This window comes from Mytilus galloprovincialis, chromosome 5 (genome assembly GCF_965363235.1).
Source record: "Mytilus galloprovincialis chromosome 5, xbMytGall1.hap1.1, whole genome shotgun sequence".
Lineage (NCBI taxonomy): Eukaryota > Metazoa > Mollusca > Bivalvia > Mytilida > Mytilidae > Mytilus > Mytilus galloprovincialis.
Window position 1 is genome coordinate 60,998,830 of NC_134842.1, and position 26,134 is coordinate 61,024,963.

At 32.4% G+C, this 26,134-nt stretch overlaps 2 protein-coding genes across 4 annotated transcripts; both read right to left on the reverse strand.

The window, feature by feature from the left end:
* Nucleotides 1–802: 802 nt before the first annotated feature.
* Nucleotides 803–9,514, reverse strand: LOC143076182 (uncharacterized). Of its 3 annotated transcripts, none has more exons than XM_076251876.1 (6): nt 9,460–9,514; nt 6,076–6,267; nt 5,297–5,439; nt 4,424–4,574; nt 1,863–2,328; nt 803–974 (listed from the first exon to the last, which is right to left on the reverse strand). In XM_076251876.1, exons 1-6 carry the CDS (start codon nt 9,462–9,464, stop codon nt 924–926), a joined length of 1,008 nt encoding a protein of 335 aa, XP_076107991.1. In that variant the 5' UTR covers nt 9,465–9,514; the 3' UTR covers nt 803–923. The 3 variants fall into 3 exon arrangements, with proteins under 3 accessions (XP_076107991.1, XP_076107992.1, XP_076107990.1); XM_076251877.1 differs by having other exon boundaries at nt 9,359–9,473; XM_076251875.1 differs by lacking the exon at nt 9,460–9,514 and adding an exon at nt 6,657–6,710.
* Nucleotides 9,515–14,324: 4,810 nt separating this feature from the next.
* On the reverse strand, nt 14,325–25,193 carry LOC143076187 (uncharacterized). The gene is made up of 5 exons (XM_076251880.1): nt 25,053–25,193; nt 20,220–20,406; nt 17,940–18,082; nt 16,844–17,000; nt 14,325–15,732 (listed from the first exon to the last, which is right to left on the reverse strand). The coding sequence occupies exons 1-5, from the start codon at nt 25,057–25,059 to the stop codon at nt 14,400–14,402; spliced, it is 1,827 nt and encodes a 608-aa protein (XP_076107995.1). The 5' UTR covers nt 25,060–25,193; the 3' UTR covers nt 14,325–14,399.
* Nucleotides 25,194–26,134: the final 941 nt, after the last annotated feature.

The following is a 26,134-nucleotide window of genomic DNA, read 5'->3' on the forward strand; positions in this document are numbered from 1 at the left end:
TAACTTTCTATTTAAGTTACACTATATAAAAAGTTAACAATTATAGGTTAAAGTACTGCATTCGACATGTACATGTACTTTGACCAACAGGGTCCCCAAAATCAGAAGGAGGAACGATAATAAATGCCATTTCTTTACTTGGCCCTGAAATTGCATAAAATATCAAAACTATTCGAGAATTAATTCAAAATTAAGTTGATTTTAAGACCAAACGGATATGAGCAAAGGTTTTGACATAAAAACTTATTCCCAACACATTGACATATTTATAAAATTCTATGTTGTAGCAAAATATCTTTTTGAATAAAGTCATTTCTGACTTCAAAGTATATTAGATAAGATTTCACGATGATGCTATGTTGAACGTTCTTAAAGCTTGTTTAAATTTAATAAAGTTGAAGCCATGATACAAATATGTGAGACAAAATGCAACATAAGAATACAGATATATGTCTGACTAATGTTAATTGATCACTTGAAACATTTTCTTTTATAGATTGATAATACTGCTTTTATTTCTTTTATAAAAAACCCATGTGAAATTTGCATTACATAATAAAAATCGTCGTCAGTAATATTTTTTAGTACTCAACAACATTTTATATTACTGACATGAGGAATGTTTTTAAATAATCCATTCATGATTATTATTCAATATTAGGCCTTCCTCTTTCCATACTTAGACTGATTCGCATAATAAGAGATCACAAGCTATGATATAAAATGTAAGTACCACAAAAGTCTAAACGTTCTTAACCATGTTAACAATTGATGTTCTTCATAATAATGATAAAAAAAAATCCTCATTTTATCATATTTATTATATCAACAAATTATAAGGTGAAATGTACTCTGTATGTCCTATAATTAAAACTTTTTTCCTGGATTTTCGCTCACTAACTCTTCTGTTCTGTATATTTGGATCAAGCATTGCTTAATACAAACTGCAGTAATCTCTTTATCTCTGCTTTTATCTAAATAAAAGAAAGAGATGAGAAAATTATATAAAAATAATATATATACTTATCAGGACTAAACTAATAGATATAAGAAGATGTGTTATGTGTTATGTGTGCCAATGACACAACTCTCCTCCCAAAGTACAATTTGTACAGTAAACCATTATGGGTCAAATATCTGACTTCAACACGGACCCTTATTTTAATTATAAAACAAAATAATTGCACACTTTTTCAGATCACCCCAGTTTTTAGGATTGATTGCTCAGTTTTCTATGTTGTGTTTTGTATACTGTTGTTTTTGCCATATATTTGATTGCACATCCTATTAGTATCTTTCGCCTTTCTATTAAACAAACCGGAGTTTGTAGTCATCTTGTAGCCATAGTGATATACGACTGTTGCCTTTATTCACATAGATGACAAAAAAATGCAAGAGTAAAATGTCTATAAAGAGCTTGTCTCAGATTTTCTCTTACATAAAAAATAAGAGACATACTTTTATTTCTTTGGTTTTTTTTTTGTCTTCTGCTATAAGAACAACTATTGGGGATGACTTTAAAACACTTTAAAATGTTACAACAGGTTATAAACATTATTGCATGAAGTCGAATGATGATAATAAAAAAAAGAATAAGAAGATATAAAGGAGGAAATCATAAACGTCAGAAATAAAGAAGATATCATGACCAAAAAAAACAACAACAAAAAACAATCTATATGAAATCCCACCAAAAAAATCCGGCAATGATTTCACGGTATCCTTCAAGTTTTATGATGGCACCTGTCGTGTTGATAGGATTAAAAGGTCAGCGATAAGATTCGTCGTGAATTTTTAAAAGAAATATATTTTGAAGTCATGTGATAAAAAATATTTTGTTAAAATACTTTAAAAGATTTTACCTTCTCTTTCTTGGTAACTTTGGGCTTTTTCTTTTTTGGAATTACAGCCTCTGGCATCGTAGAATTGGAAGATAATTCCATTGTCTGGTTCCCTGCATTTTGATTTAGCGTAATTGCATCGCTTGTTGCATTACCACCTGTTTCCCTGGCAATGGTAGCATTTTCTGATCCTATCTCTGGATCAATTTGCCTGAATAAATTCGTCATCGTTTCCTTGAAATTTCCAGGTTTAATCTTTGCTTCCTCCTTCATCTGAAGAATTTTGTTTACTTTCTCTGCGAAACTTTGTTTCCTCACAGTAGTGGCTGCAGTAGCAGTTTTATTTATATGCTCTTGTTTATTTTCATACAGAATATCTTTACATTTGCCATTTAATAAACGATAGTACTGATTGATTATTTTTCTGATTGGCCTTGAACAATATTTCATGTGTCTTGTCATACACGTTGCTGTGTGATTAGCATATCTGTAAAAAAAAACACAAAAAAAAATAAATATTAATTGAAGATCATTTTCAAAAACATTAATACATTTTGTTTTGATGGATGCTTCACCTGGCAAAAGCATAATGGGCTACACAATATCAATAAGTATACATACATAAAATGTATTATTAATTTTTTGTAAATGTGTTAACATGAGTATGGTAATCTTCAGGATATATCCTACGGAAACTCATTCTGCACAGGAAATGTGTGGGTAACAATGTCTCAATACAACTAAACTAAAAGTTTAAAATAAATTTAGGGATTAAATATGTTAACAATAATACCACCCTTCAAATCTGAGTCGATATAATTTTAAGCAGTTAAAATGACATTTGCATGTTACAAATTTGAAATTCTAATAAACATTACGATTTCAACTCACTCCAGCAAAAATTGACCGACAATAAGCAAAATCTGCTTCTGTGTTTTTTAGATAACTTGTTAAGAAGTTCAGGTTACAAACAGCAATACAGTTACATTTGACATAAGTTCACTGATATGGTTTTGTCTGACAGGGTCAACGTTCGAAAATAACTATCATCTATAAAATTCATTTTGATTAGTGTAAGCTGATACATTTTTTAACTTAAGTACACTTCGATACTCTTATATTAAAGTAGTGGCCTTACAACTACTGGACAAACTTGTGCCACCTTCTAACTCCGAGTCCCGGTCAAAAGCGTTCCAAAAAATTATTGTCCAACTAGCAACTAGTATATTTATTCAAACAAGAATTAAATCTATTGCTTCTTCAGTTGGTCGCAATTTCGGGTTTTTCTTTTAGATTTCCCCAATAAGAAGGGTCTCGATTTGACATGAATATCAATTATATGGTCATTTTTATAAATTTTCTGTTTACAAAACTTTTAATTTTTCGAAAAACTAAGGATTTTCTTACCCCAGGAGTAGATTACCTTAGCCGTATTTGGCACAACTTTTTGGAATTTTGGGTCCTCAATGCTCTTCAACTTTGTATTTATTTGGCTTTTTAACTATTTTGATCTGAGCGTCACTGATGAGTCTTATGTAGACGAAACGCGCGTCTGGCGTATAAAATTATAATCCTGGTACTTTTGATAACTATTTACACCACTGGGTCGATGCCACTGCTGGTGGACGTTTCGTCCCCGAGGGTATCACCAGCCCAGTAGTCAGCACTTCGGGGTTGACATGAATATCCATTATATGGTCATTTTTATAAATTTTCTGTTTACAAAACTTTGAATTTTTCGAAAAACTAAGGATTTTCTTACCCCAGGAGTAGATTACCTTAGCCGTATTTGGCACAACTTTTTGGAATTTGGGTCCTCAATGCTCTTCAACTTTGTATTTATTTGGCTTTTTAACTATTTTGATCTGAGCGTCACTGATGAGTCTTATGTAGACGAAACGCGCGTCTGGCGTATAAAATTATAATACTGGTACTTTTGATAACTATTTGGCTATATAGAGTGGGGCGCTCATATTCGCCGTGGACACAATTTCGCCGTTTTATGATTTTGAGGTGTAAAAACTTCAAAGGATGGTTAAAATGGAAGAAACATGCCGTTAAATTATATTTTTATAACAAATATGATTATTTTTTAAAATGAGACTAAATTTCGGCACTTACGGCAAAGGACCGAAAAATGGACAACGATTTTCAGCCAATTTCCTGAATGACAAAAACGATTTCAAAATAGCATTCCGTAGTAATTCTTTGACTGATTGCCCTAAATTTCAGTTTTTTACACCTTTCAAATGTCTGCTATTCGTTTAAAATGAAATCTATTTGATAAATATTGTTTAAAGCTGCAGTTATTTGGTTTTAAATAGATATGTAAAAACGGCGAATATGTGTCCCCCGTTGACAAAAAATTAGGAAATTTCAAACACCCTTTAATCCAACTTTTCAGATGATTTTACTAAAAAAAAACACGTTTTCAAGCTAAGAATATTTTGCATTTGAAGTTATCTTCATATAGAAATATCAGTATACTTCAAAAACATAAAGACTTGAACATAAACTGAAGAAAACATGAAAAGATATGGCGAAAATGATCACCCCACTCTAACTTTAAATATTTAACTTACAAGCACGCATTCACGTCTGCATACGGATTTTCCGTTGAGTTTGTATAATATAACTGAAGTATTACTGTGGATAGATGTTTCGTGTTGTATTGTGTACAGAATGAACTTGCTCGTCTGCTACGATCAATACATTCCATATCATCTGCATAATCTGTCAAAAATAAAAAAATATTCATCTTGAAATTGCTAAGAAATATATTTCACCTACATTTCTACCTGCTTAGCCACGTTCAATACAACTCACTCAATCAGGCAAAGTTGATCTTAGATAAATTTTGCATTTTTGTAAGTCCTGTTTGGTTATATAGACCTTCAACTGTTAAGATTATTATATGTTCTTGGCTATCAAATATTTTGCTTTGAGCGTTCCCGATGAACGTAAATCCAGAAAAGTGCTAAAGACGCGTGTAATATATAACGTGTTGTTTTCATTTTTAATGCCAATTTCTTCTTCTTTTGACTCTTGATCATGGTAACTTAGGAATGGCATTACCAGCTTTACCTTTTAGCTTGAATGCACATACACACAAGATGCTGTTTCTTAACTTATGATCTAGTGCGTATCTGATGATAGTTATTTCAGAAAGATGTGTCGTGCGCGCTGCAATCGGTATTATTGCTAAACGTAAATTTAACACACTAGTTTCACTTTTAAAACAGTGCGAACCTCATTTTCACTTAATATATATGTGTATACTAATGATAAAATTATAGCCAATTTTGTGTCAAAATAATGTCTTTTAATATCTAATTCTGAAGAGCACCCTTCTTTAACATCAAATCCTGGACCGTGCCTAGATTCGATGTAAAGAATGAAGTTATTTTGATTTTCAAACACGTAACACACTAATAAATAACATGCATAATTATTACCTTTATACTTTGAACACATATCATCTGAAATGTTGTGAGCAATATCCACGTCAAACATCATACTTAGGTACCAATCATTAACATTCGCCAGTCGAGTGTAGGGTAATGACAAATCAAGACAAGGTAAAACTTCATCATATGTTCTACAAAGAAGTTTTTATTGTTAATTGTTTCAAACAAATTAAAGACCATTTTATATGCCATTGTTCAATTTCTCTAGTAAAAAAATAAGAAAGAAATTTACAGTTAATATCTTTTTTTACAATCAACTAACAAAGCACGCACAACAAAATAGGAATGTGCTACTTTGAAAGATACATTTGGTCGAAAATTTAAAATCACTTAAGATTTCCTTTTTTTATAATACGTATATATATTTATGGAAGAAACACATTATATAACTCGTATGTTAAAGCGTGTTGTTTTTTTCGAAAAGGATTTAGTATATCGACTTTACATAAGTAGGCTCTAAATTTGTGTTATATAATTATTTGGAAATAATTCATATTAAGATAGTTTTCCTTTTTGCTGTATTTAATAAATTCAATTTAAAAAAAATCATTTATAAATTTCCTGAAAAAAATGTACAAATATTCTGTCTACATCATTAAGCAAAAAATCATTAAAAAAAGGGTTTCATGTACTCGTTAAACCTTATGATTTAAATCAATGGAACATTACATATTTTCCAATATGTGACGTTACGAATTGCGCAAAATTATATTTTATTTAACGTGATTACCTCCCCTTTATATTTTTAACAGTTATATGGTACTTACCCGCACCATTTATCTATCACTTTGGCATAAATTGATGTATAATTGCTAGTCATGTTTGAATTTTCAGCCTCCTTCTGGCATCCTTCCAAAGTGGGGTTAGGGAGTGATGGAACAGTACCTGGCAGGATTTGACCAATGCCGACTTGGAACAAAGTATAAATTATCAAGCTTACGAGGAACATTATGGCAGATCTGAAACAAATAAAACATCATGTACTATTGTGGCATATATCGGTATAAGTTTTTAGAGAGTATGCAACTTTCTGCAATGTCCCACATAATCGTAGGACAATAGAAAGCAAAGCACTAAGATATAATAATTTTAAGGAAACAACTTTTTTAAAGAGGATATTTCTATAAATCCGATTTCACTATTTTATACAATGATTGAATAAAAAAAAATGGCGGGTGATGATAACAGAACAAGAGACGTTAATCCTGTCGACACGCAGTATCGCTTCTTTAAGAGATCATATTTTGATTATGACTACGATTGTTTCTTTTTAACAATAATGATATTTTGATAATCTATAATTAAAGCCTTAATCTACACCCTCCTCCCTTTCTAGAAACAAGCATACTTCTGCGTCATTTGTTCTCTAGTGACGAGTAGTCTCATTAGCAATCATACAACATCTTCTTATTTTTATATACCTTTGATAACAATGATAATTAATTAACTGTTTTCTTTGTGGTTGTACATATTAAGGATATCCGGCTTAAACAAGTGATGGTTGAATCAGCTGACTACTGACAAAAGAGTCAAAGGTGACAATAAACATGTACGCATCACATGTTTTTCTAAATGCACTTGACAGTATAAGTGTCAAGTCGGATCATAAATGTTCTATGTGTTTGTCTGTGCAACGACTAAATCTTGTGCTCTTTTAATTTGAACTTCTCTAACATGTTAGATAAGTACAGATATTGATGTTATACATATTTTTTCAAATGAATCACTATTATCCCTCTAAGCCTAGAAACTTTGAGCATACAACAAATAGATCATTATGGGTTAATCTTGTCGTGCATGCAACTTGAATATTTTATTTGATATAAATAAAACATATTTTTTTTTTTACATAAAGGTTTATTCAAATTATTTCTATTCTGAAATTTATAGAATTCTAGGCATAAAGCAAAGACATAAAATGGCAATAATTAGTGTCATTTTAGAGGAATATTTACAAAATATGTTTTTGAAGAAATTTAGTACACTGACGCGACGTATGTTTGTGAGAAACTGTTTGAATGGCATTAAATATTGATTTCGCCCATAAGGCTTATGTGTGTTTTAATTAGTATACATTTTAAATACAGAAACTGATTTGAGAACCCAACTGAGATTTGATAGATCGCTACTTATGAAACGTACCACCCATTCTTATTTTATCTAAATATATATAACACTGTAAATATAACAGACACGTCGTTCGTGACAAGCAAAGATAATACTACCCCAGTGAAACTTTTTCTTTAGATGATTGGATCTGGTGTCGTGCTAGATCCTCTGTCTTTACATGTTAGGTGCATGGTCGTCGAAGGATGTATAAGATATTATTGCACAACTTTTTGGAATTTTGGTAATGGAGGCTCTTCAACTTTATACTTGTTTGGCTTCCTAAATATTTTGTTCTGTGCGTCACTGATGATTTATACCGGCGTCACACATCAGGGTATAGCACTGACGTACGCCGGGCGTGGTCAAAAACAATGTACGCTGCCTATTTGCTAGTTATTTTGGACGCATTCAACTTGTCAATCATATCTGTATCGTGTACACAACGAGCTTTAAACATGTTTTGGGCGTTCAAGTAACGTCTTTTGGCGTTTCTAACGTAGACGAAATGCACGCTACGTAGAAAAACGTCCCTTGAACGTATCTGAGACGCATTTCGGTCGTACTTGGGACGATTATCCGTGCTTTCGGCGTGCCTGGGACATGTAATCATGGGTTGTTTTACTAAACTAGTACATATTTGTACTAAGGGGCCAGCTGAAGCCCAGATCCGGGTGCAGAATTTGTTCGCTGCATTGAAGACCAGTAGGTCTTGGTCGGGTTGTTGTCTCTTTGACATTTTCCCCATTTCCATTCTCAATTGTATTCTGTGTACTACTTCTGGATACAAATGATCTTTTAAATTCAATGACATATGCCACTATGTAAATTTCATTGTTAAAGCAAGTTCCGTTGAATGTCATAATACGATTTTGTGCGTAGACAACGTGCCATAAACGTGTCTCCAACTTATCTGTCGCGTTTTCTAACGCGCTTGTAACGTGCGCTGCGTATTACGTGCGTGTAGCGAACACGTAACCGCTTGAAAAACGCTAGAGCTAGATGAAAATTTGTATGCTGCAAAATATTCCCTGAATTACAGCTTTCGCCAAGCGTATACCTTTTTCATTTCGACTTACTGCAAACTTTTACAAAACGCGGCGTCTAACGATTGCAAAGCGTTCCACTTGCGTTCACGTAAGGTATACGGACTAACTCAATTTTCTCTGAGCGTCTGGTGCATGTCGATTTGTACGCCAATGTGTGACGCTGGCATTATGTTAACGAAACGAGCGTCTGGCGTATCAAATTATAAACCTGGTACCTTTGATAACTATTAAGTTATTCTCTCGAGAGATCATTTAAAAAATCAAATTGGTGTACACATTTGGTTTTTAGGGTTGAAATTACATTGTGTTCATAGTAGCATCCACTCGTAAAAGTCTGATATATAATGAATATTGGTACACAACTTTGAAATGATGTATCAAAGTCATAATATTCCCATATGTTTCATATAAATGATCGTTTTGTTGTAACAATAGCTTTTCAAAATTGGCAAAAAAAGGATTAACCGAAAATAGCATCGTCCTTTAATCTACTTTGCAGACAAAATTGAAACATAGGGTTCTGTGGTACAACAATTTTTGAACGATACGCATGTTGAATCTTCACTGGTCTGATACTGATACGGTTTGTTCCATACATTTCTATACTAAAAATACAGCATTTGGCTTTAATGTATTAAGTTTCTAAAATTACAACTTCTAAATAAATGGACAAAAGTTGATTAACTAAGCAAACTGCCAAAATTATTTGTAATAGCTAATTTTACTATATTTTTGTAGATGCTGAAAATGTATTTCGAAATTAGACACATCAATGTATGTGTCTTTTTATAGAAAATGTAAAATGTAAAATTAAAAATGATAGAATTTAACTAAATGTACACAGCTTCTATCTATAGACTGAGTTGCTTGCTTTGAAATAAACGAAAAAACATACCAATTCTGAATTAAATCCTCTTTACATTTATACTAATGATTCAATTAACTTTCTTTGAATACGATGTCAATTAGAATTCTAAGGTAATAAATCTGACTTACAGCATGTACCTCGTGCTTTTGAGATGTGAACTGAATTTTAATGAAAAGGCTAATTATTTCATGACTGTGTTGATCTTAAAACACGAAATTTTAATTACTTTGTTTACTAAATAATGTTTTCTTGTAATCATTTATATTCTCAAAAATATGCATATTATCATTTTTTAGTATAATTTTCATTGAATTAATCATTCAACAGGGACAGATATTACTTTCATACAAATATCTGTATATAAATTAAAGTAAAAGATGTCATCATTAACAACTGTTTAAAACATAAAACTGCCATTTTTAATATTTTACTTGTATTAAACTGTTCGTTTATTTTCGGTCGCGGACTTCTAAGATGAAAATTATTTCCAAAACACGTTACTTTTCGTCACAGACGTAGGATATATAATTAATTTCTTGAAATACGTGGGTCTTTTTCATTTGCGCAACCTTCAATGACCTGATTTTTCATCTACCTACCCCTGTTGACATGACATATTTGCAAGTTTTGTCGGAGATATTAACACTACGATCATAATGTATTAACAAGCTCTATTGATATTTTGATATAATGTCATCTATATAATATATCACAAAAATGATTAATGGTTTTAAATAATCACATATACACGTTCGGTCAGAATGGGAACATTTTTTCAATCAGATGCCTCGTGTAGAGAGAATTCCGTGCTTTTTTGTAGGTTAATAATCCTTGTAACATATCTTTGAGGGGTCCATAAACGGCATGTGGAAAAGACAAACTTTTTTCCCTATTCAATCTGCCATTCCCGTGGCAGTCCAATGTTATTCGAACTTCATCCAGGACGGCCTCTCATGCAAGACTTACCTACTGTATCTATATTTTTTCTCGTCCTGAACATATATTTAATAAAGACAAATAATGTGGTACGAGTGTATAGAGACTCTCCTTAAAGCTCATACCACATAGTCTGCTATAAAAGGCCCTGAAAGGACAAGGTAACACAATTCAAACAAATCAACTAATGGCCTTATTTTTGGGCAAAAAAAAAATAATAAAAAAAATAATAACGAAAAACACAGCAACAAAAGACAACCACTGAATTGCAGGCTTCTAATTTTTGTCAGGCCTAGGCAAATACAGGATGTGGCGACGATAAACATGTTACCTGGTGTCCAATCCTCCCTAACCTGTGACAGATGTGTAACGGAACAACATAAGAGCAGACTTAAAAATCAGTTGAAAAGGCTTAAGTCATCATGTGAGTGCAAATACAAACATTTTTTACACAAAAAAAGCGAACGTTGGAGGGTACTTGTACATAAAAAAAAACAGACTCTAAACAAAGATCTATGAGTTATCGCAAGTACTGAAAGCTAGTTCAAAGCAAAAAAAACTATTAAAAAATCATGCATCTATAATTAATTTGTCAGTTATAACACATCCAACATCCAAAGGACTAATTGTGAAGAAGTCTTAAACAGTGGGTTTTTTCTAATGTTGTTATAACATTGTGGGCATATTATTTTTTATCCCGATGATTTCATATATTTTGACGAATTTATGACAGTTTTATTTCAGAAATAAATGATTGTCCGAACTATTAAATCGAGGATAATGAATGAAGCAGAGACACAATTCAACAGTTACGGATATCATTCTCTAAATATTTGTTACAGTTACGGATATCATTCTCTAAATATTTGTTACAGTTACGGTTATCAGCTTATACAGTTACCCATATCCTCGAGATTTTTTGAAATGATAATTTCTCCATTTAGCGGTTGAACTATGAAAAGAGGCTTTGTATTTAAGTTTCAAACTTATTAATACTTTAGATAAGACAAGAACTACCGAAAAATAATTCAGGATTATTACACTATTGACAAAAGTAATATTGTCAGAAACATCGTCCGCCATCTTGGGATATGCGTAACTGCAGTTACGGAGATCACATTTACCCCAGTGATATAGAAGGTTATGTAAAAAAAAAAGATAAGTGTTAGGTGCTTCTAGAGAAAATTCAAATATGAATGACATTTCCAGTCAACACTATAACTTAGAGGTTAAAAAACGACACTTTCAGTTTTATCTTTTATTTTATTTTATTCTATTCTGAAGCGTACGAAGAGTTTTGAAATGTGTGATTGTAATAACTGGAGAGAGAACAGGACATATTAGAGTTACTTCCAGTGCCTTGAAGCAAGTACCGCATATGACCATCTACCGCTGCTTGCACTGCCCCGCATCCCCTCGGCATGCATGCAATCAATGTTCTAATGTTGTCGAGTTGAATTGTAAGCCATCTCTGTTACAAAAATTGTCGGAGCTGACCAAGTATTCGAGGCAGCCATTGATGCTAGTGCACACGTTTATTCATCTGGTCACTTACATGTTCAATAGGACACAAGTCCGCTGATTTTGAAGGATAAAGCAGCACATTGATGTTTAATCTGCTCAAAGTATTAAACGCAATGTATGAGGCATAGAATTATCCTGTCGGTCAATAACATGCATAATGTGAGGTTTTAGAGTTTCATCTCTATGTCATTGAGTTTTTGAATTACCCGGAACATGTACCAATTCCGTTTTACAGTCATTAGAGATAGCAGCCCACACCATGACACTTCCTCCACAGAAGCTGTTCACTTCTTGGACATACGAGTAAGCAAAACGTTCATGCACACGCCAGTGGACTGATAAAACTGTAACAGTTGAGGTGACTCCTACATTCTCGTGAAAAACGTTTGCTAAATATCGCAGCGAAAAAGGTCATATGCATTTGTAGCGACAAATGACAAAATTCTATGTTCTTTATTCATATGATTCGCACCACTTTGACCCTTATAAAAATAGTAGGACTTTCTTTTTACCTGTAAAACACTTTTGTACTGAGGTCATTTAACCTTATTAAGGTGCCTAATGTATGTCATTGGTTCAATTCTAATCAATTTTAAATACTCAACCTAAAACGTTTGGCAATTTTAATTTTGGAACCCAATTCCTTACTTAAAAGGTTATTAAGGATTGCTATGGAAGTTCTATAACATAAAATTCTTGGATTTACAAAAACAAGGTGATTTTTAAAATCAATTATAAAAGTTGCTTCATATAAAAATGTTCTCTGCGATATCAACCTAACTGGGTAGTTACCATACTTGTATACCAGGCTTTAATACTTTCGATAATTTCCCAGAAATAATGAATGTATCCGAAACAATCCTAATATTTGGAAAACCATTTATGATATTAACGGTCGAATGTTCTAGAATTTTTAATGAACATGGTAATATATGTAATAATTCGATAATCAAACTAAAAAATCAATTTATTACATATTTTTTTAATTTGTAAATCGCTTTATTTGGTCTGGTGATCTACATTGTGTGTATTTATCTATATTAGTGTTGATGAATAAGGTGTTGATGACTATATCATGTATATTTTGAAATATTGGTTGCAATGCTATTTGTAAAAAGGTAAAATCATGAAAATACCGAAGCCGAGGAAAATTCAAAACGGAAAGACTAATTACAATCAATGGCAAAACCATAAGCTCAACCACATCAAACGAATGGAAACAGGATTTTAATTTTTTTGTGTGCAAATTTTAAGCAAAGGGGAATAACTGTTGTTTAAAATAGTCCTTATTGGTGAAATACAACGAATAGAAATTGATATACTAGTTTGTCGGGTATGGTTCAGACCTGGTTGTTATGGTTCAAACAAGTTCGAGCCTGCTTTAGATATTGGAAGAATGGTTATAACTTTGTCGAGTATGGTTCAGAAAATTATTAAATAGTTACGCAGTGGTCCAGTAAATGTCCAGTACTAGTTCAGAATGTTAAGTGTTGTTCAGACTACAGTCGAGTAATATCGAGTAAATGTCAGACCAATTCATACTGGTCGAATACAAATCAGTACAGACGAGTTCAGATATAGGGCATTTCAGACTTTTACTGGTATGTAGTGGCTCTTCGAACTCTTGGAAACTATATTTCGGCATAAATTCCGACACATTTGGCCCAACAGACATCTGTACATATATACTGACCCATTACTGTATTGGATTTTAAATTGATATTTTAAACAAACAAAAGCTCAACCATTGATTGATTGATTAGTTTTTAACTCCACTTATATCATAGTAATGGCTTTTTCGTGGCTTGCAGTTTTTACTTGTACAGGAAACTGGAGAACCCGGAGTCAACCACCGACTCAATGATCATATCTATACATAATGTCCAGGATAATTCAACAATAACATGATTTGCAACTAAAAAGATATCAATTGCTGAAATGCGCATATGGTGGGATATGAAAAGTACCGTGATTGTAATTCTACAACTGGGTATATGTCTCTGGTGTAATCTGCTAGTCCCAGAGTGTATCACCGGCCCAGCAGCCAGTACTGCGGTACTGTCATTAAAGTACATTGTTTAATTGATATTGACTGATATAAAAAAAAAATCAAGATATTTAAGGTTAAGAAATATATCTCCCTCGTGCAAAAGCTCTGATTCTTTGTTGGGATTTGGCTATAATTTTGGTTCATTTAGATTTGTTCTCTAAAATTTGTTGTAGCGTTTCGATTTACAAATAAATTAACCTCGAGCACCACTGAAGAGACATCGATTGTCAAAATGTGCATCAGGTACAATAAAATGAGTACCGTTTATATTGTTATAAGGAATACCTCATTGAGATAGGAACCAATCCAACGACACAAATAAAGAAAAGAGATCTTAAGATCAACATACAGAGTTCATTAATAAACAGGTGTATATACAAATGTCGGGCACTAAATTGTCCAGAGCAGAAATGTGTAAAATTAGAAGTCCCCAGATAAATTCAAATTACACAAAACATAAGATATAAAACATAAGACAACCACTGACGAGGCGGTAAACATGTAATTACAAAGAACAATATACTTAAAAAAAAAATACAAAAAGAAAGAACAATCAAGTTACAGTGTTTTGATTGAAACAGATATAACCGTCAGTGTAACTAAAACAATAAAACTATATCCAAGTGTTGGTCCTCCTGATCCGCCTTTCTGTGAACCCTTTTGAGATTTAAATGTCTCTGTAGTAGTTCTTATCTTTACTTGATTTGATAAATCAATTTTAAGAGTAGAAGAAACAGTAGACTGAACTTTAGTCCTTCTTTCAGACTCACTGATCGCACTGTCATTTTCACTGATTACACTGTCATTTTCACTAATCTCACTGTCATCTTCACTATCACTTCTTTCAGGTTCATCGATCACACTATCATCTTCACTTGAACTGCTGCTTTCAGTTAAGTTATCAAAAGTTGTCAGAATACTCTGTACTTCTTTTACTTCATCTGGACGATCTATTTCTTTCTCGGACAGTGGTTTCATTGCCGATAAAATTTTACTATCTTCTATGTAAATGTCTTCATTCACTTTTTCTAATGTAACAGTGGTCGTTTCCATCTGCTTGGCAGGTTTCTGTTGAAAGAAACTGTCATCCCTTATGTCAGGTGTTAATGTTCGAGGTGTTGTATGAACAATTTTCTGGAACGTTTTATTGTCTTCCAACTGATTATTAGAATGAGTAGAAGGCTCATCTTCGTCGACTTCTGACACATCAGTATTTTCGTCGGTAGAAGGATGTTTATTATCTATTTGCTTTGGAGGTTTTGTCGTCTGTCCATGCCCTTCTAATCTGTGCTTAGTTACAACAAAAGGTTCATGTACGTGAATTGCATGTTTAACTGGAACGACATTAAAACGATTTGAATTTTGATTTGGTTCAGTTTCGACATCTGAATGAATAACTCTTTCTATTATTCTCATTTTAACTACGTTTTCGAAAGGAGGTCGTATTTGTGGTACAGCCTTGTTTCTTGTTGCCATAGACTTTATATGTTTTAGATTTATTGTTGAAGTTGATAGTATTTTATCAGATATTGAATCCGGAGTTTGTCTATGTATATGTTTGGATCGTAACTTGGTATTATCATTGTCGTCAGACTGAGCAGTTGCTGGCAATCTTGTGTTGTGTTGTTGTAAATTAACTGATGTTTCTGTTCTGTCTTTTCCTGAAGTCTTATGTGAAGTGTCTTCTGTATCTTCCTCCTCTTCCGATGGTTTCGCAGATGTGACTTCACCTTTTTGGTTCGGTTTAGGGGTTGTAACATTTTGGTATTTTCTAGCAATGTGTAGACATTTACCACTCAGTATCATAAAATATTTTGAAAGAAGTTTTCGTATTCCTCTTCGACACGTTTTAAAAAACGGTTCAAAACATCTGGAAGCTGTTACTGGAATTCTGAAATTAAAGAATAGGTAACAATATTGAAAATAAGCCAAAATATGTTACATGACTTCTCAACCCATGTGAGTAAAACACGACGGTTGTTTATACTTTCAAAACAAATAAGTTCAACCCAACTTTATTCAGTACTCGGAATAGAAAAATCGTGCTGGAAATTGTAGGAGTGCAAGTTGTGGGTTTATTTTTAAAATAAGATTTGTTTCAGATTCTTTCAATTTACTTGTCTTTTTTATGTTGATTGGTCGTTGTCTGCTTTTTTATTGGTTCTATTTTAATGTGTAAGTTTATCAGTCTCATATTACACATCAAAAACTTGCAGAAAAATATAATTTAAATCTTATTAAATGAATCTCAATCAGTTTTCATTCTTTCAATCAATCTTAACCTCCAGATATTCTGATCATGAGTGTTGCGCATGTGAAACGGGATTTGCCTCCCTTGTTCAGTAGATACTTCACAAGCCGTATGCGGATTTACCTAAGGAATATATTCTTATGTAGTTAGGACATGTGTTGTGGGAGTCATAATGGTATGAGGACTCTGGTGGGTGCAAAGTTTGATGGCATTGCTTCCCTTGAGTAGTAGATACTTAGCGGCTATTGGTTAGTGGTTGAGTTGGGGGAAATGCTTATCATGCAAACTCTGTTGGTTAGAGCTTTGACTTGTAGCACAGTAGTCATATGAGAGACGATATGATTTCTGATAGGAATCGTGCTTTCTAGTTGCACATGAATGTATCACAGTGAAAAAGATATGGTGTGGACTATAATTAAAAGAGTGAAATACTATCGTTCAAACAAGCCATGTTTTGTCAATATTCAAATCATATAAGAATTATTCAAGTTTCATTAAAAAGAACATCGCAGAGCTTGCACATTTCACTGAAAGCACAACATTCCTATTCATTTTGAAATTTCGCCGGTGAGGAGATTAAATAGTCTTGTAGAAAATAATATCAAAGCAGTAAGCCATTTAATGATAGGGAATTACTAATACCAAATTCGACTTGTAGAAAACAATTGACAATTTTTTGGACATGAATCATTTCCTATCTTGTTCATTATCTTCATCTAAATTCAAAGTAAACCTTTAAAACTGAACATACAAGCAAGCTCTGAGTGAATTTTCATCTCCAACATTGGATGTAGAGTTAAGCTGGAACGTCTTGTGTATGTGCGATGCTATTGGTGATGTGAGCAAGCTGACACACATTTCTGCATGATTCATGTCTGTTGTCAGGCATCCCATTCTGTTTCCATATTCTGTCAAAATGAATGATAAATTGTTTTTATTTGGTCGTATATTCAGGCTTTCATGTCTTATTTCATTAAAAAATTCATTTAAATTGTTTCGTAAATTTATGCCGTCTTTTATATTTTTTCCTGAATTTGTATGTATTACAGATTCATTCTATATCTATTAACTGTTAATTTCGTAAGATTTAATTTTTCGATTTTGTTTGCAATTTACTAGCGACTGAGACAACAATACAGCTTTTGAATGTCTTTATTTTATATGATACTTAAGGAATAACAGTACTGTAGTTGAAGAGTTGCGACCGTCAATTGTAGATTTGACGGTCGCAAATGCAGTTTTACTGGCGACGCGGAGCGGAGACAGTAAAACGGAGATTTGCGACCGTCAAATCAAAATTGACGGTGGCAACTCTTCAACTACAGTACTGTTATTCCGATTCTAATGCATTACAAAAAGAAAAAAATACGATAAAACTTGAAAAAATGTCTAAATTTGTCAAATAAAAAAAATCCGCGAAACTTCATGAATAATTTTGGCACAAAGACGTCATGGTTAAACGTGACGTCATACAAACGAAAACTTACAAACTGGAGGTTATTTCGTAACCTGTACGCTTCAAATTTGGATAAAATTACATTAAAACGTCAAATTCGAGGTAGGTGTTGTTTTATTTTTGATTATATAGTAGTAATCGAACATTTGTGATTCATCAATTCAAAACGGCGGGTCTCTCCTTAGTTACGCCTGGTCAACTGTGGATTTGACGGCAACTGTTAGCCAATGAAAAAAATTGTTACATCCAAATTGCATTAGAATCTATGTTATCCCTCTAATTTCCCAGTGGATATTTGACTTTTGGATTGTTCCTGTAGATCTCATACTCAGACTTTTTGGTTCTCAATGTGTCACAGCAAATGAAATTAAGTTGTGTAAAAAAAACTTACTTTTAAGTCTAGAACAAACACCATTACTGGTTTTGTTTGCGTATTCTTGGTCATATACTAGACTTAGGTACCAGTCGTTGGGATTGGAAGCACTAGCAGATGGTAAATACTTTGTTACACATGGTAGAGTGGTCTGGTAGATTCTGTTATAAAGATAAAATAATACAATTGTCTGTTCAAAGTAAGTACGACTCCAGAATACAATAAAAGATTAAAGGTGTTTCGGGGAATCAGATGTTTGATCGATTTTCATTTTAGTATTAGAATAAAATTACCAGGTTGAAATTTTCACTAATCATAAGCTTAAGGAGACTCGCGGGTACAAAATTTTCAGCAAAAAAATAAAATTTGTTTTTTCTTAACAAATTTTATCTATAACACTATTAGCTATTACTTTATGATATAATACAAAAATTAACCCAAAAAAGTCGATTCGGTTTGACCCCAGATGACTTTTAAAATGTTTATATCATTGAAAAAGCTCCAAATTATCTCCCTTTGGTGCAAAAATGCTATATTTCGGCATCAAAATTAAACTATCTTTTTTTACTCATCGGTCCTATATTTTTTATTATTGTTTTCAAATAAGCTGTATTAACTAAATAATTGTAAAATTAAAGCGATTACTGTAAAAAATTTCAGAGCAGATATATCTTCACCTAATAAACAATGTTACCCAATGTCAGATTTGCTCTATATGCTTTAGTTTTTGAGTTATAAGCCAAAAACTGCATTTTACCCCTATGTTCTATTTTTAGCCATGGCAGCCATCTTGGTTGGTTGGCAGGGTCGCCGGACACAATTTTTAAACTAGATACTCCAATGATGATTGTGACCAAGTTTAATTTAATTTGGCCCAGTGGTTTCAGAGGAGAAGATTTTTGTAAAAGTTAACGGCGACGGACGACGACGACGACAGACGCCGGACGCAAAGTGATGGGAAAAGCTCGCTTGGCCCTTCGGGCCAGGTGAGCTAAAAATTATAATCAATATGTTTTTCGAGTTAGTCGACCAACTAATTCTTCCGCTAGCAGTACTGTAAAAAGTAAAATACCGAACTCTAAGGAAAATTCAAATCGGAAAGTCCGTTTTCAAATAGTAAATCAAAAGCTCAACAAATGGAAAAAAACTGGTATATGGAAAATTGTTGATAAATCCTATTTTTAAAACTAGCAAAACGTCTCACTTGTATGACAGTCGTATATAATTCCTTTAAATTGACAACAATGTGTGAGCAAAACAAACAGATATAGTATGAAAAAAATGCTTTCAAGTGAATCTTAACTTAATGTTGAATACAATGAAACCTTTTATGAATTCGTCCAATAATTGGTATTAGAATGCCGTGGACAATGTAGAAATCAAACGAATAAAATTAGAAACTGAAGGAAGGAAATAAACGAGTACAGAAACATAAATAACAAAATGTCAACACTGAAAGATCACTGTCTTTGAGGGTATTGAACTGTGGCGTATTTTATTGACAATTTGCTAATAAACTCTATATATGTATGCAATAAAAAAAATCAGTATTGTACTGTACATAACTTGTCATTTTTTAATGAATTATTCATTGTGTTTCATTTCAAGAGTTCATAGTGCAGAATTTGTTGTTTAATACTATTAAGGTTTCCCTAACTTAATGCATGTTATGTGCATATTCAAAACATGACTTTGTCGTCTTTATTAATTATACTTATTATAAATGTATAATAGTATTAATGTTCCCGCAAGTTGACGCATTTTTCTGTTTATAATCTCAACATTTTATAGTGTTTTTGTCTGTTAGCGCTCATATTGTTTTAACAACATTTTATGTGAATGCATTCTTTTTTTTTTAAAATCTCTATTTGCGTACAGCTGCTCTTTGGTGAAGTAAATACATTTTTCAAAATTTGACTTTTTCTCAATTAAGACAATCAGTCAGAATATTCAAAAGTTAGTCTGAGTTGGATTCACTGTAACTCCTTGAAGTGTTCAATAATTCAAATTGCATAAAAAATCATCTTTCTTCAAGTAAAATTATTTGCCTTTTAAACACAACAATTATCAAATGTTGGAGAAACGTGAATACACCTCCTCCCCGGCAGTAGATTTCGATCTGAACAGCAAGTGCGTTTTCCATAGAACACTTATTAACGAACTTATTATACATCTTTGCTCCTAAAATGTCTAACTTTTCAACTGTTTTACATTATTCATTTGAATTTTCATTGTCTTGCATTATATAGAATTTTATAATCTGTGTTTTAAATTATATTTGTGCAATTTGATACTCACTGGCACCACTGATTTATAGAGTTAGCTGGTTGATTGTTGTAAGCTGGTTCACTGCTAGCAACTGGTCCCGTTCTGGTCATACATGCCTGTAACATTCGGTTTGGTTTTGATGGTGACAGGCCGGGTATAACTTGACACAAGGCAACATTTGTGCTGATAATCAGATAGATACCGACTAGTATTATACCTGTAATTATATTATGGATATTAGTCATTTTTTAACTTGGTTATTAATTTCTTATTTTTTTTTAAAGCGTTTATTTAACTTCAGCATGTTAATGTTAGATAGTTTCTTTATGAACAATATACCTAGATACTTTCCAAATTTATAACCTGATATCTCCAATACCAGGTATCCTTAGAAAATTAGGCTTTCAAGTGTTTGTCCATTTTCTATTTTGTTTGTTTGTTATTTTTAACGGAATCAGTGTAGTCACCATAACCATTCAGTCTGAGGAAAGCATGGACTTTGTACTGTATCGACATGGAAGTAGACATTAAACTTCATAACTTTATAGCATATTTAATAATGGTTTAATTTATCACAAATAAAGTATCTTTTAGTAATTCTCACATAGTTAAACACAACTTTGCAACGACGGCAAAAAGCTTTCTACAGAATTGTTTTATGGGTCGATTTTCTCCACATATACTTTATTGTGGGAGTTGATGAAAGGAATCTCCCTTTTTAAATTAAAAATTGCCTGGTTTGTTGCTTCAGAGTAATGTTACTTTGACTGTCAGATCTGATTTTTCACATATAGTACCATAACTCGAATTTGCTTTGATTGCTATAGTGGAAACTTGTTTTAAAAAATTTGTGATTTTATGATTGAATGCCTTCAAAATATCCTATTTTAATCTTGCAACTATTCAAATATGCACAATAAAGGCGCAAGCATTGGTGCAGCTGTTTATCATAGTAGTATATGATACTGACTCCTAATAATTAAGTTCGTTCAAGAGTATGGTTCATTTTAAAAGGTTATGATTGAGGAAATAAATTAGGTCGATACCAATATTGTTCTATAACTGGTTAATCGAAAGTTCTCGTAGGTATCAATGTCTTGGTACTCATATGAATTGATGTGTTTTGTTACAATCATCATGATGAGTTTTAGGTGAAGTATATGCGAAACCAAAGTTGCATCAGTCTTTAACATGTAAGAACCTTGCACAATGCATAGTAGTGATAATGTACTTTTTGGTTGTAATCTAATTATTTCTGTATATATATGAAATGTAACAAAACTACAGAAATACTATTTTTACTGCAAACGGCAATTCAAAAGATCAAACACATTAAACGAATGGAAGAACAACTCTCATATTGAACATGAACCTCCATCCTGTGTAATGGACAGAGGTAATTTGATTCGGATTTGGGAAGCACAGAAAAAACTATGGGTATAGGCTCCTGTCTAGACTTGACTCGGAGATTCAGGGTTTGAAATATTACAAACTATGTTATCTATTAACAAAGACCAAATTTTTTACCTCTAAATATATTTTCGTTTTTCCTTTGTCTATGTGTCACAGACACTGGTGGTAAGCGGATGGTCGTAACTAAAAATTACGACCATCCCGAGATTGGAGACAACTTTAGGGATAAGTTTTTCTTATCCGATTTTCACGCAGTAAAAGGTTTACTTGAGCCAAACCGCTTGTCCCATACATACTATTCGGCAGTTCGGTGATAGTGAAACCAAATTTGATGCATTAAAACATACCAATATATAAATAAATAAAATAGTCATTCAAAAATTCGAGCATGATGGTCGTAACTAAAAAAACAAAAATGTTAAGGATGGTCGTAACGTAAATTTGTGATGGTCGTAACTCTGTTTTAACGGTTGAATTCATTAACAATGTAAATTTCTCAAAAGTGGAGAATTCATTTTAAAACAAGAAACACAGCTCTGGTTGTGATAATTCTTAGTTTGAAATAAAAAGCACGAAATGTATCAAATCAGTTTTTAAATACAAAATAAATGATTTTAAGAAAAGGCATTTTTTTCAATTAAAATTGGACATCACATAAATAACGGTATCCTATTTTTCTGTTTTCTTCATTAGAAAATTTATTGCATTTATTGAAAAGATAAACGTTTTTAAAACTTTTTGAGGATGTACCTACAAGGTGTTTGTTTTTAAATCTACAATTTTAAAGTGATACATTGAGTCGAAAATTTATTAGTAAGGAGTCAAAATAAGCTAAAAATATTGATAGGTTATGACGGTCGTTATCGAGACTAGACCATACCCGCGAATTCGAATGTCTGTACCTGATTTAAAGAACATACACTTTATCTTTAGCCTGGAGTTTTAGAAGACTTATTGTTGTTTGGTGAAATCAAGCTGATAATAAGGTGCACATTTATGTCCAATGATTAATTACATGAGTAGCTTGTAGCCATTCATACAATATAAACATATAACATACATATAATTTTCAACCTGCATACCGGGGTATGTATGTGATAGTTGCCGCAGTACAATTAGTTCTACCTAAGTCCTTGTAATATTATCCTTGCTACAAGCTTAAGCCTTACTACAAACAAGTATTTTGTTTTACTCTAAAATTCTAAGTGTGTAACAGTGTAAAAAATATATACATCAACAATATTCCTACGTTCGAGGTTGATACAATGTTCATTGCGACACCATGGATTCAGTTTTTATTCCGAACCAATATCAATGATATACCGCTATATATAATCGTCATGTGATCAATGAAAAATAAAGACAACACTTTAAAAAATCCAGGACTCCGAAGTGCATTTGTGGATTCAATTTCCTCATGAATGACCAAAAACCGAATGTTTGAAGGCCAATAGTATATATAAGAACTGCAATAGCTGATTAAAAGCTGAAGATGATTGCTCAAAATTGTACGTTTCATTATTTCATCTGCCGACATGATTGCAGATAATGAAAAAAAATATATAAAAACAAATATGAAGGAATACATGTGCATTTAATCATTTTACGCCTTAACGTACAGAAAAAAAATATATTGAAACTCAACCCTAACATACTTTTTTGCTTTATTTGAGTTGATTAGTTTTCACTGTTGCTTCTAAATGATGAGCGTTTGGAATACACCAGAACTGTGTATGTTTGATAATTCTTTAGCTTAATTCTGCTTACCATTATCAGAGTAACAAATGATATTGTGTGTAGCAAATCACAAATAACATCTGAGTTGATAACTTTTAATTTTAAAATACATTAATAAAAATGTGTCCAAATACTAGAGTTACGGTCATATTTCAAAGTTACGACTATCTTGTGTCGGTTACGACCATCATCAAAAATACTATAGTTGAATTTACGACCATCACACATTTTAAGTTACGACCATCATGCTCGAATTTCTGTTTACGAAAATCAGAATGATTTTATCTAACAAATTTGATTTCAATATAAACGCAATCACGATAAGTGTATATGAGACAAGCAGTGTAGCGCAAATGAACCTTTTACTGCACGAAAATCGGAAAAGAAAAACTTATCCCTAGATTTGTCTCCCATCTCCGGTTACGACCATCCACTTACCACCAGTGACAGAGAGTTAATACCGAATACCTCCTAGTATACACGTACTTCGCTGAACTAGTATACATTATCGCACCGCGGGTAAATAATCACGTTGTGATTGGTTTAACGACGTCACGTGTTGACCCCTTATGAGACCGTAGAGGGGGGGGGGGGGTAGTAAATTTCATAGGGGGTTAATGACGCGTTAATGGTGGCGTCATTAATGTTGTTCTGTTTCATCGTTTACTTTCAACAAAATGCAGCAGAAAAAGTCCAGCGTGCGATAAATTCGTTATACAGTTAACTACTAACACCTACGGATCCATCGAGGGTGAATAAAATCAATAGGGGATTCGGCCTCTGGCTTCACCCCCTATGGATTTAACTCACCCTCTATGGATCCGTAGGGGTCGGTGCGAACCATTTAACTTATATTATTGTTATTTGGCACAAATTTTTGGAATTTTGGGTCCTCAATGCTCAACTTTTTACATTTTTCGGGCTTTATAACTACAAAAAATGTATTTTGATCTGAGCGTCACTAATAAGTCCTTTATATGTAGACGAAACGCGCGTCTGGCGTATTAAATTATAATAATCCTGGTACCTTTAATAACTATTATGGGCAAACTGAAGCCCGCCTCTAGGTCCGGGATTTTCTACCTGCATTAAAAACCACTTGGTGGCTTTGTTTTCTGTTCTTTGCAAAGATTGGGATGTTTTTTTCTTTGACACATCCCCTGTTCCTATTCTCAAAATCGGTTACACGTAATATCCTTTATATTGGATACTTTAAATATTAATTGTTAGATGTGATTATCTGTTACATGTCTAAGTTAAATGATTAGTTGATTGACAAAGCTTCAATCAAACTATTGTGATAGCTATTTATATATATAAATTCAATAAGTAATAATAGTTATCAAAAGTACCAGGATTATAATTTTATACGCCAGACGCGCGTTTCGTCTACATAAGACTCATCAGTGACGCTCAAATCAAAATGACAAAATTACCGAACACTCGGTTATCCAATCTCCGAGAGGAAATGCGTTTTTGATCATTTTTTGTTGTTGTTGGGGTTTTTTTTTGGGAGGTCTCGGTTAGTATGTGTGATGTGCATGGATGTTATTTAGCAGTTTACCCTCGTATGGGTGTAATTTGTGATTAATAAATAATTAATTATTGAATACTACAAATACTATTCAACTGAATAGTCAGCGAGAGAGTAATCAAGAATGTGATCTTAGTCGTATTATTTCACGATAATGATATCAAATAATTGTTTCTTACCTTTCATAATGATCTAATCATAATTTCTCGTTAATTAATTTAGTAAATCGTGTCGGTTTCGTACATTGTTGTCCGCACACATGTGTTGTGAATATTAAGTATAACCTTTGTTCAGAAAAGAACATGAATCAACGTCAAAATGTTGTTTGCGTCTATTAATTTCTTTAATTTTTTAATTACGTGTTTGTGATGATTTTTCTGGGAGAAATATTGGTGTATTGATGTCCAGGTGAAAACAGGGGTGTCGAATAATTGTTATCTATATTTTTTATACACATTATTTTAAATTAATTATTGAATTGTCAAACAATACAATTTTGACATTTATAATGATTTATAACTTGTTTTAATTGTTTTATGTTTATCAATTACATACTGTGTAACACATGGTACTTTTTTATATTCAAAATTACGTATGCATGGACTTATTTATTGTATCTTAACTTATTATATCTACAGAGAATTTTCAGTTATCCTGATATGTTTGCGTTTATAATAAATTATTTTTAATATACTGCTGAAATGTATCATATAGAATTGAAAATAAATGAATCAAATATAAACAGTAATAGCTGTTTTTCCTGGAATTACATATTTCTTTTTTACATGGAAAACTTTTTTTCTAAAATATATTAAGAAAGGGACAATTTCATTCCCTATTGTTAATTTTCCATTTTTTTGGACGGTGTCTGTTGTGACGTTTTGGATTTCAATGAACGTTATCTATGTAGAAATAGGGATTCCATTACAATAAATTAATTAAATTAAAATCCTATACATATTTTCTGAGAAAAACTAAATCACAATATCTTGTCTTTACATCTAGCAACCGAAAATGAGGGTCGGTTGAAAACAATCTCTACGGTAATAGCGTTGAGTTAAGCATCCCAATTGTGAACTTTCCATTTCTATGTAGTAAACTCCCAGCAGCACCTGTATCTCTCAATTGATACGATAATCCCAGGCTTGTATTTCCTATCATGATTTCCTTGCTAGAGTATTGCTACTCACATTGAAGGACTCTATTTAACAAAAAGTTCCTAATGGTGAAATTGGAATCATCCTTTCATAAATATAACAGA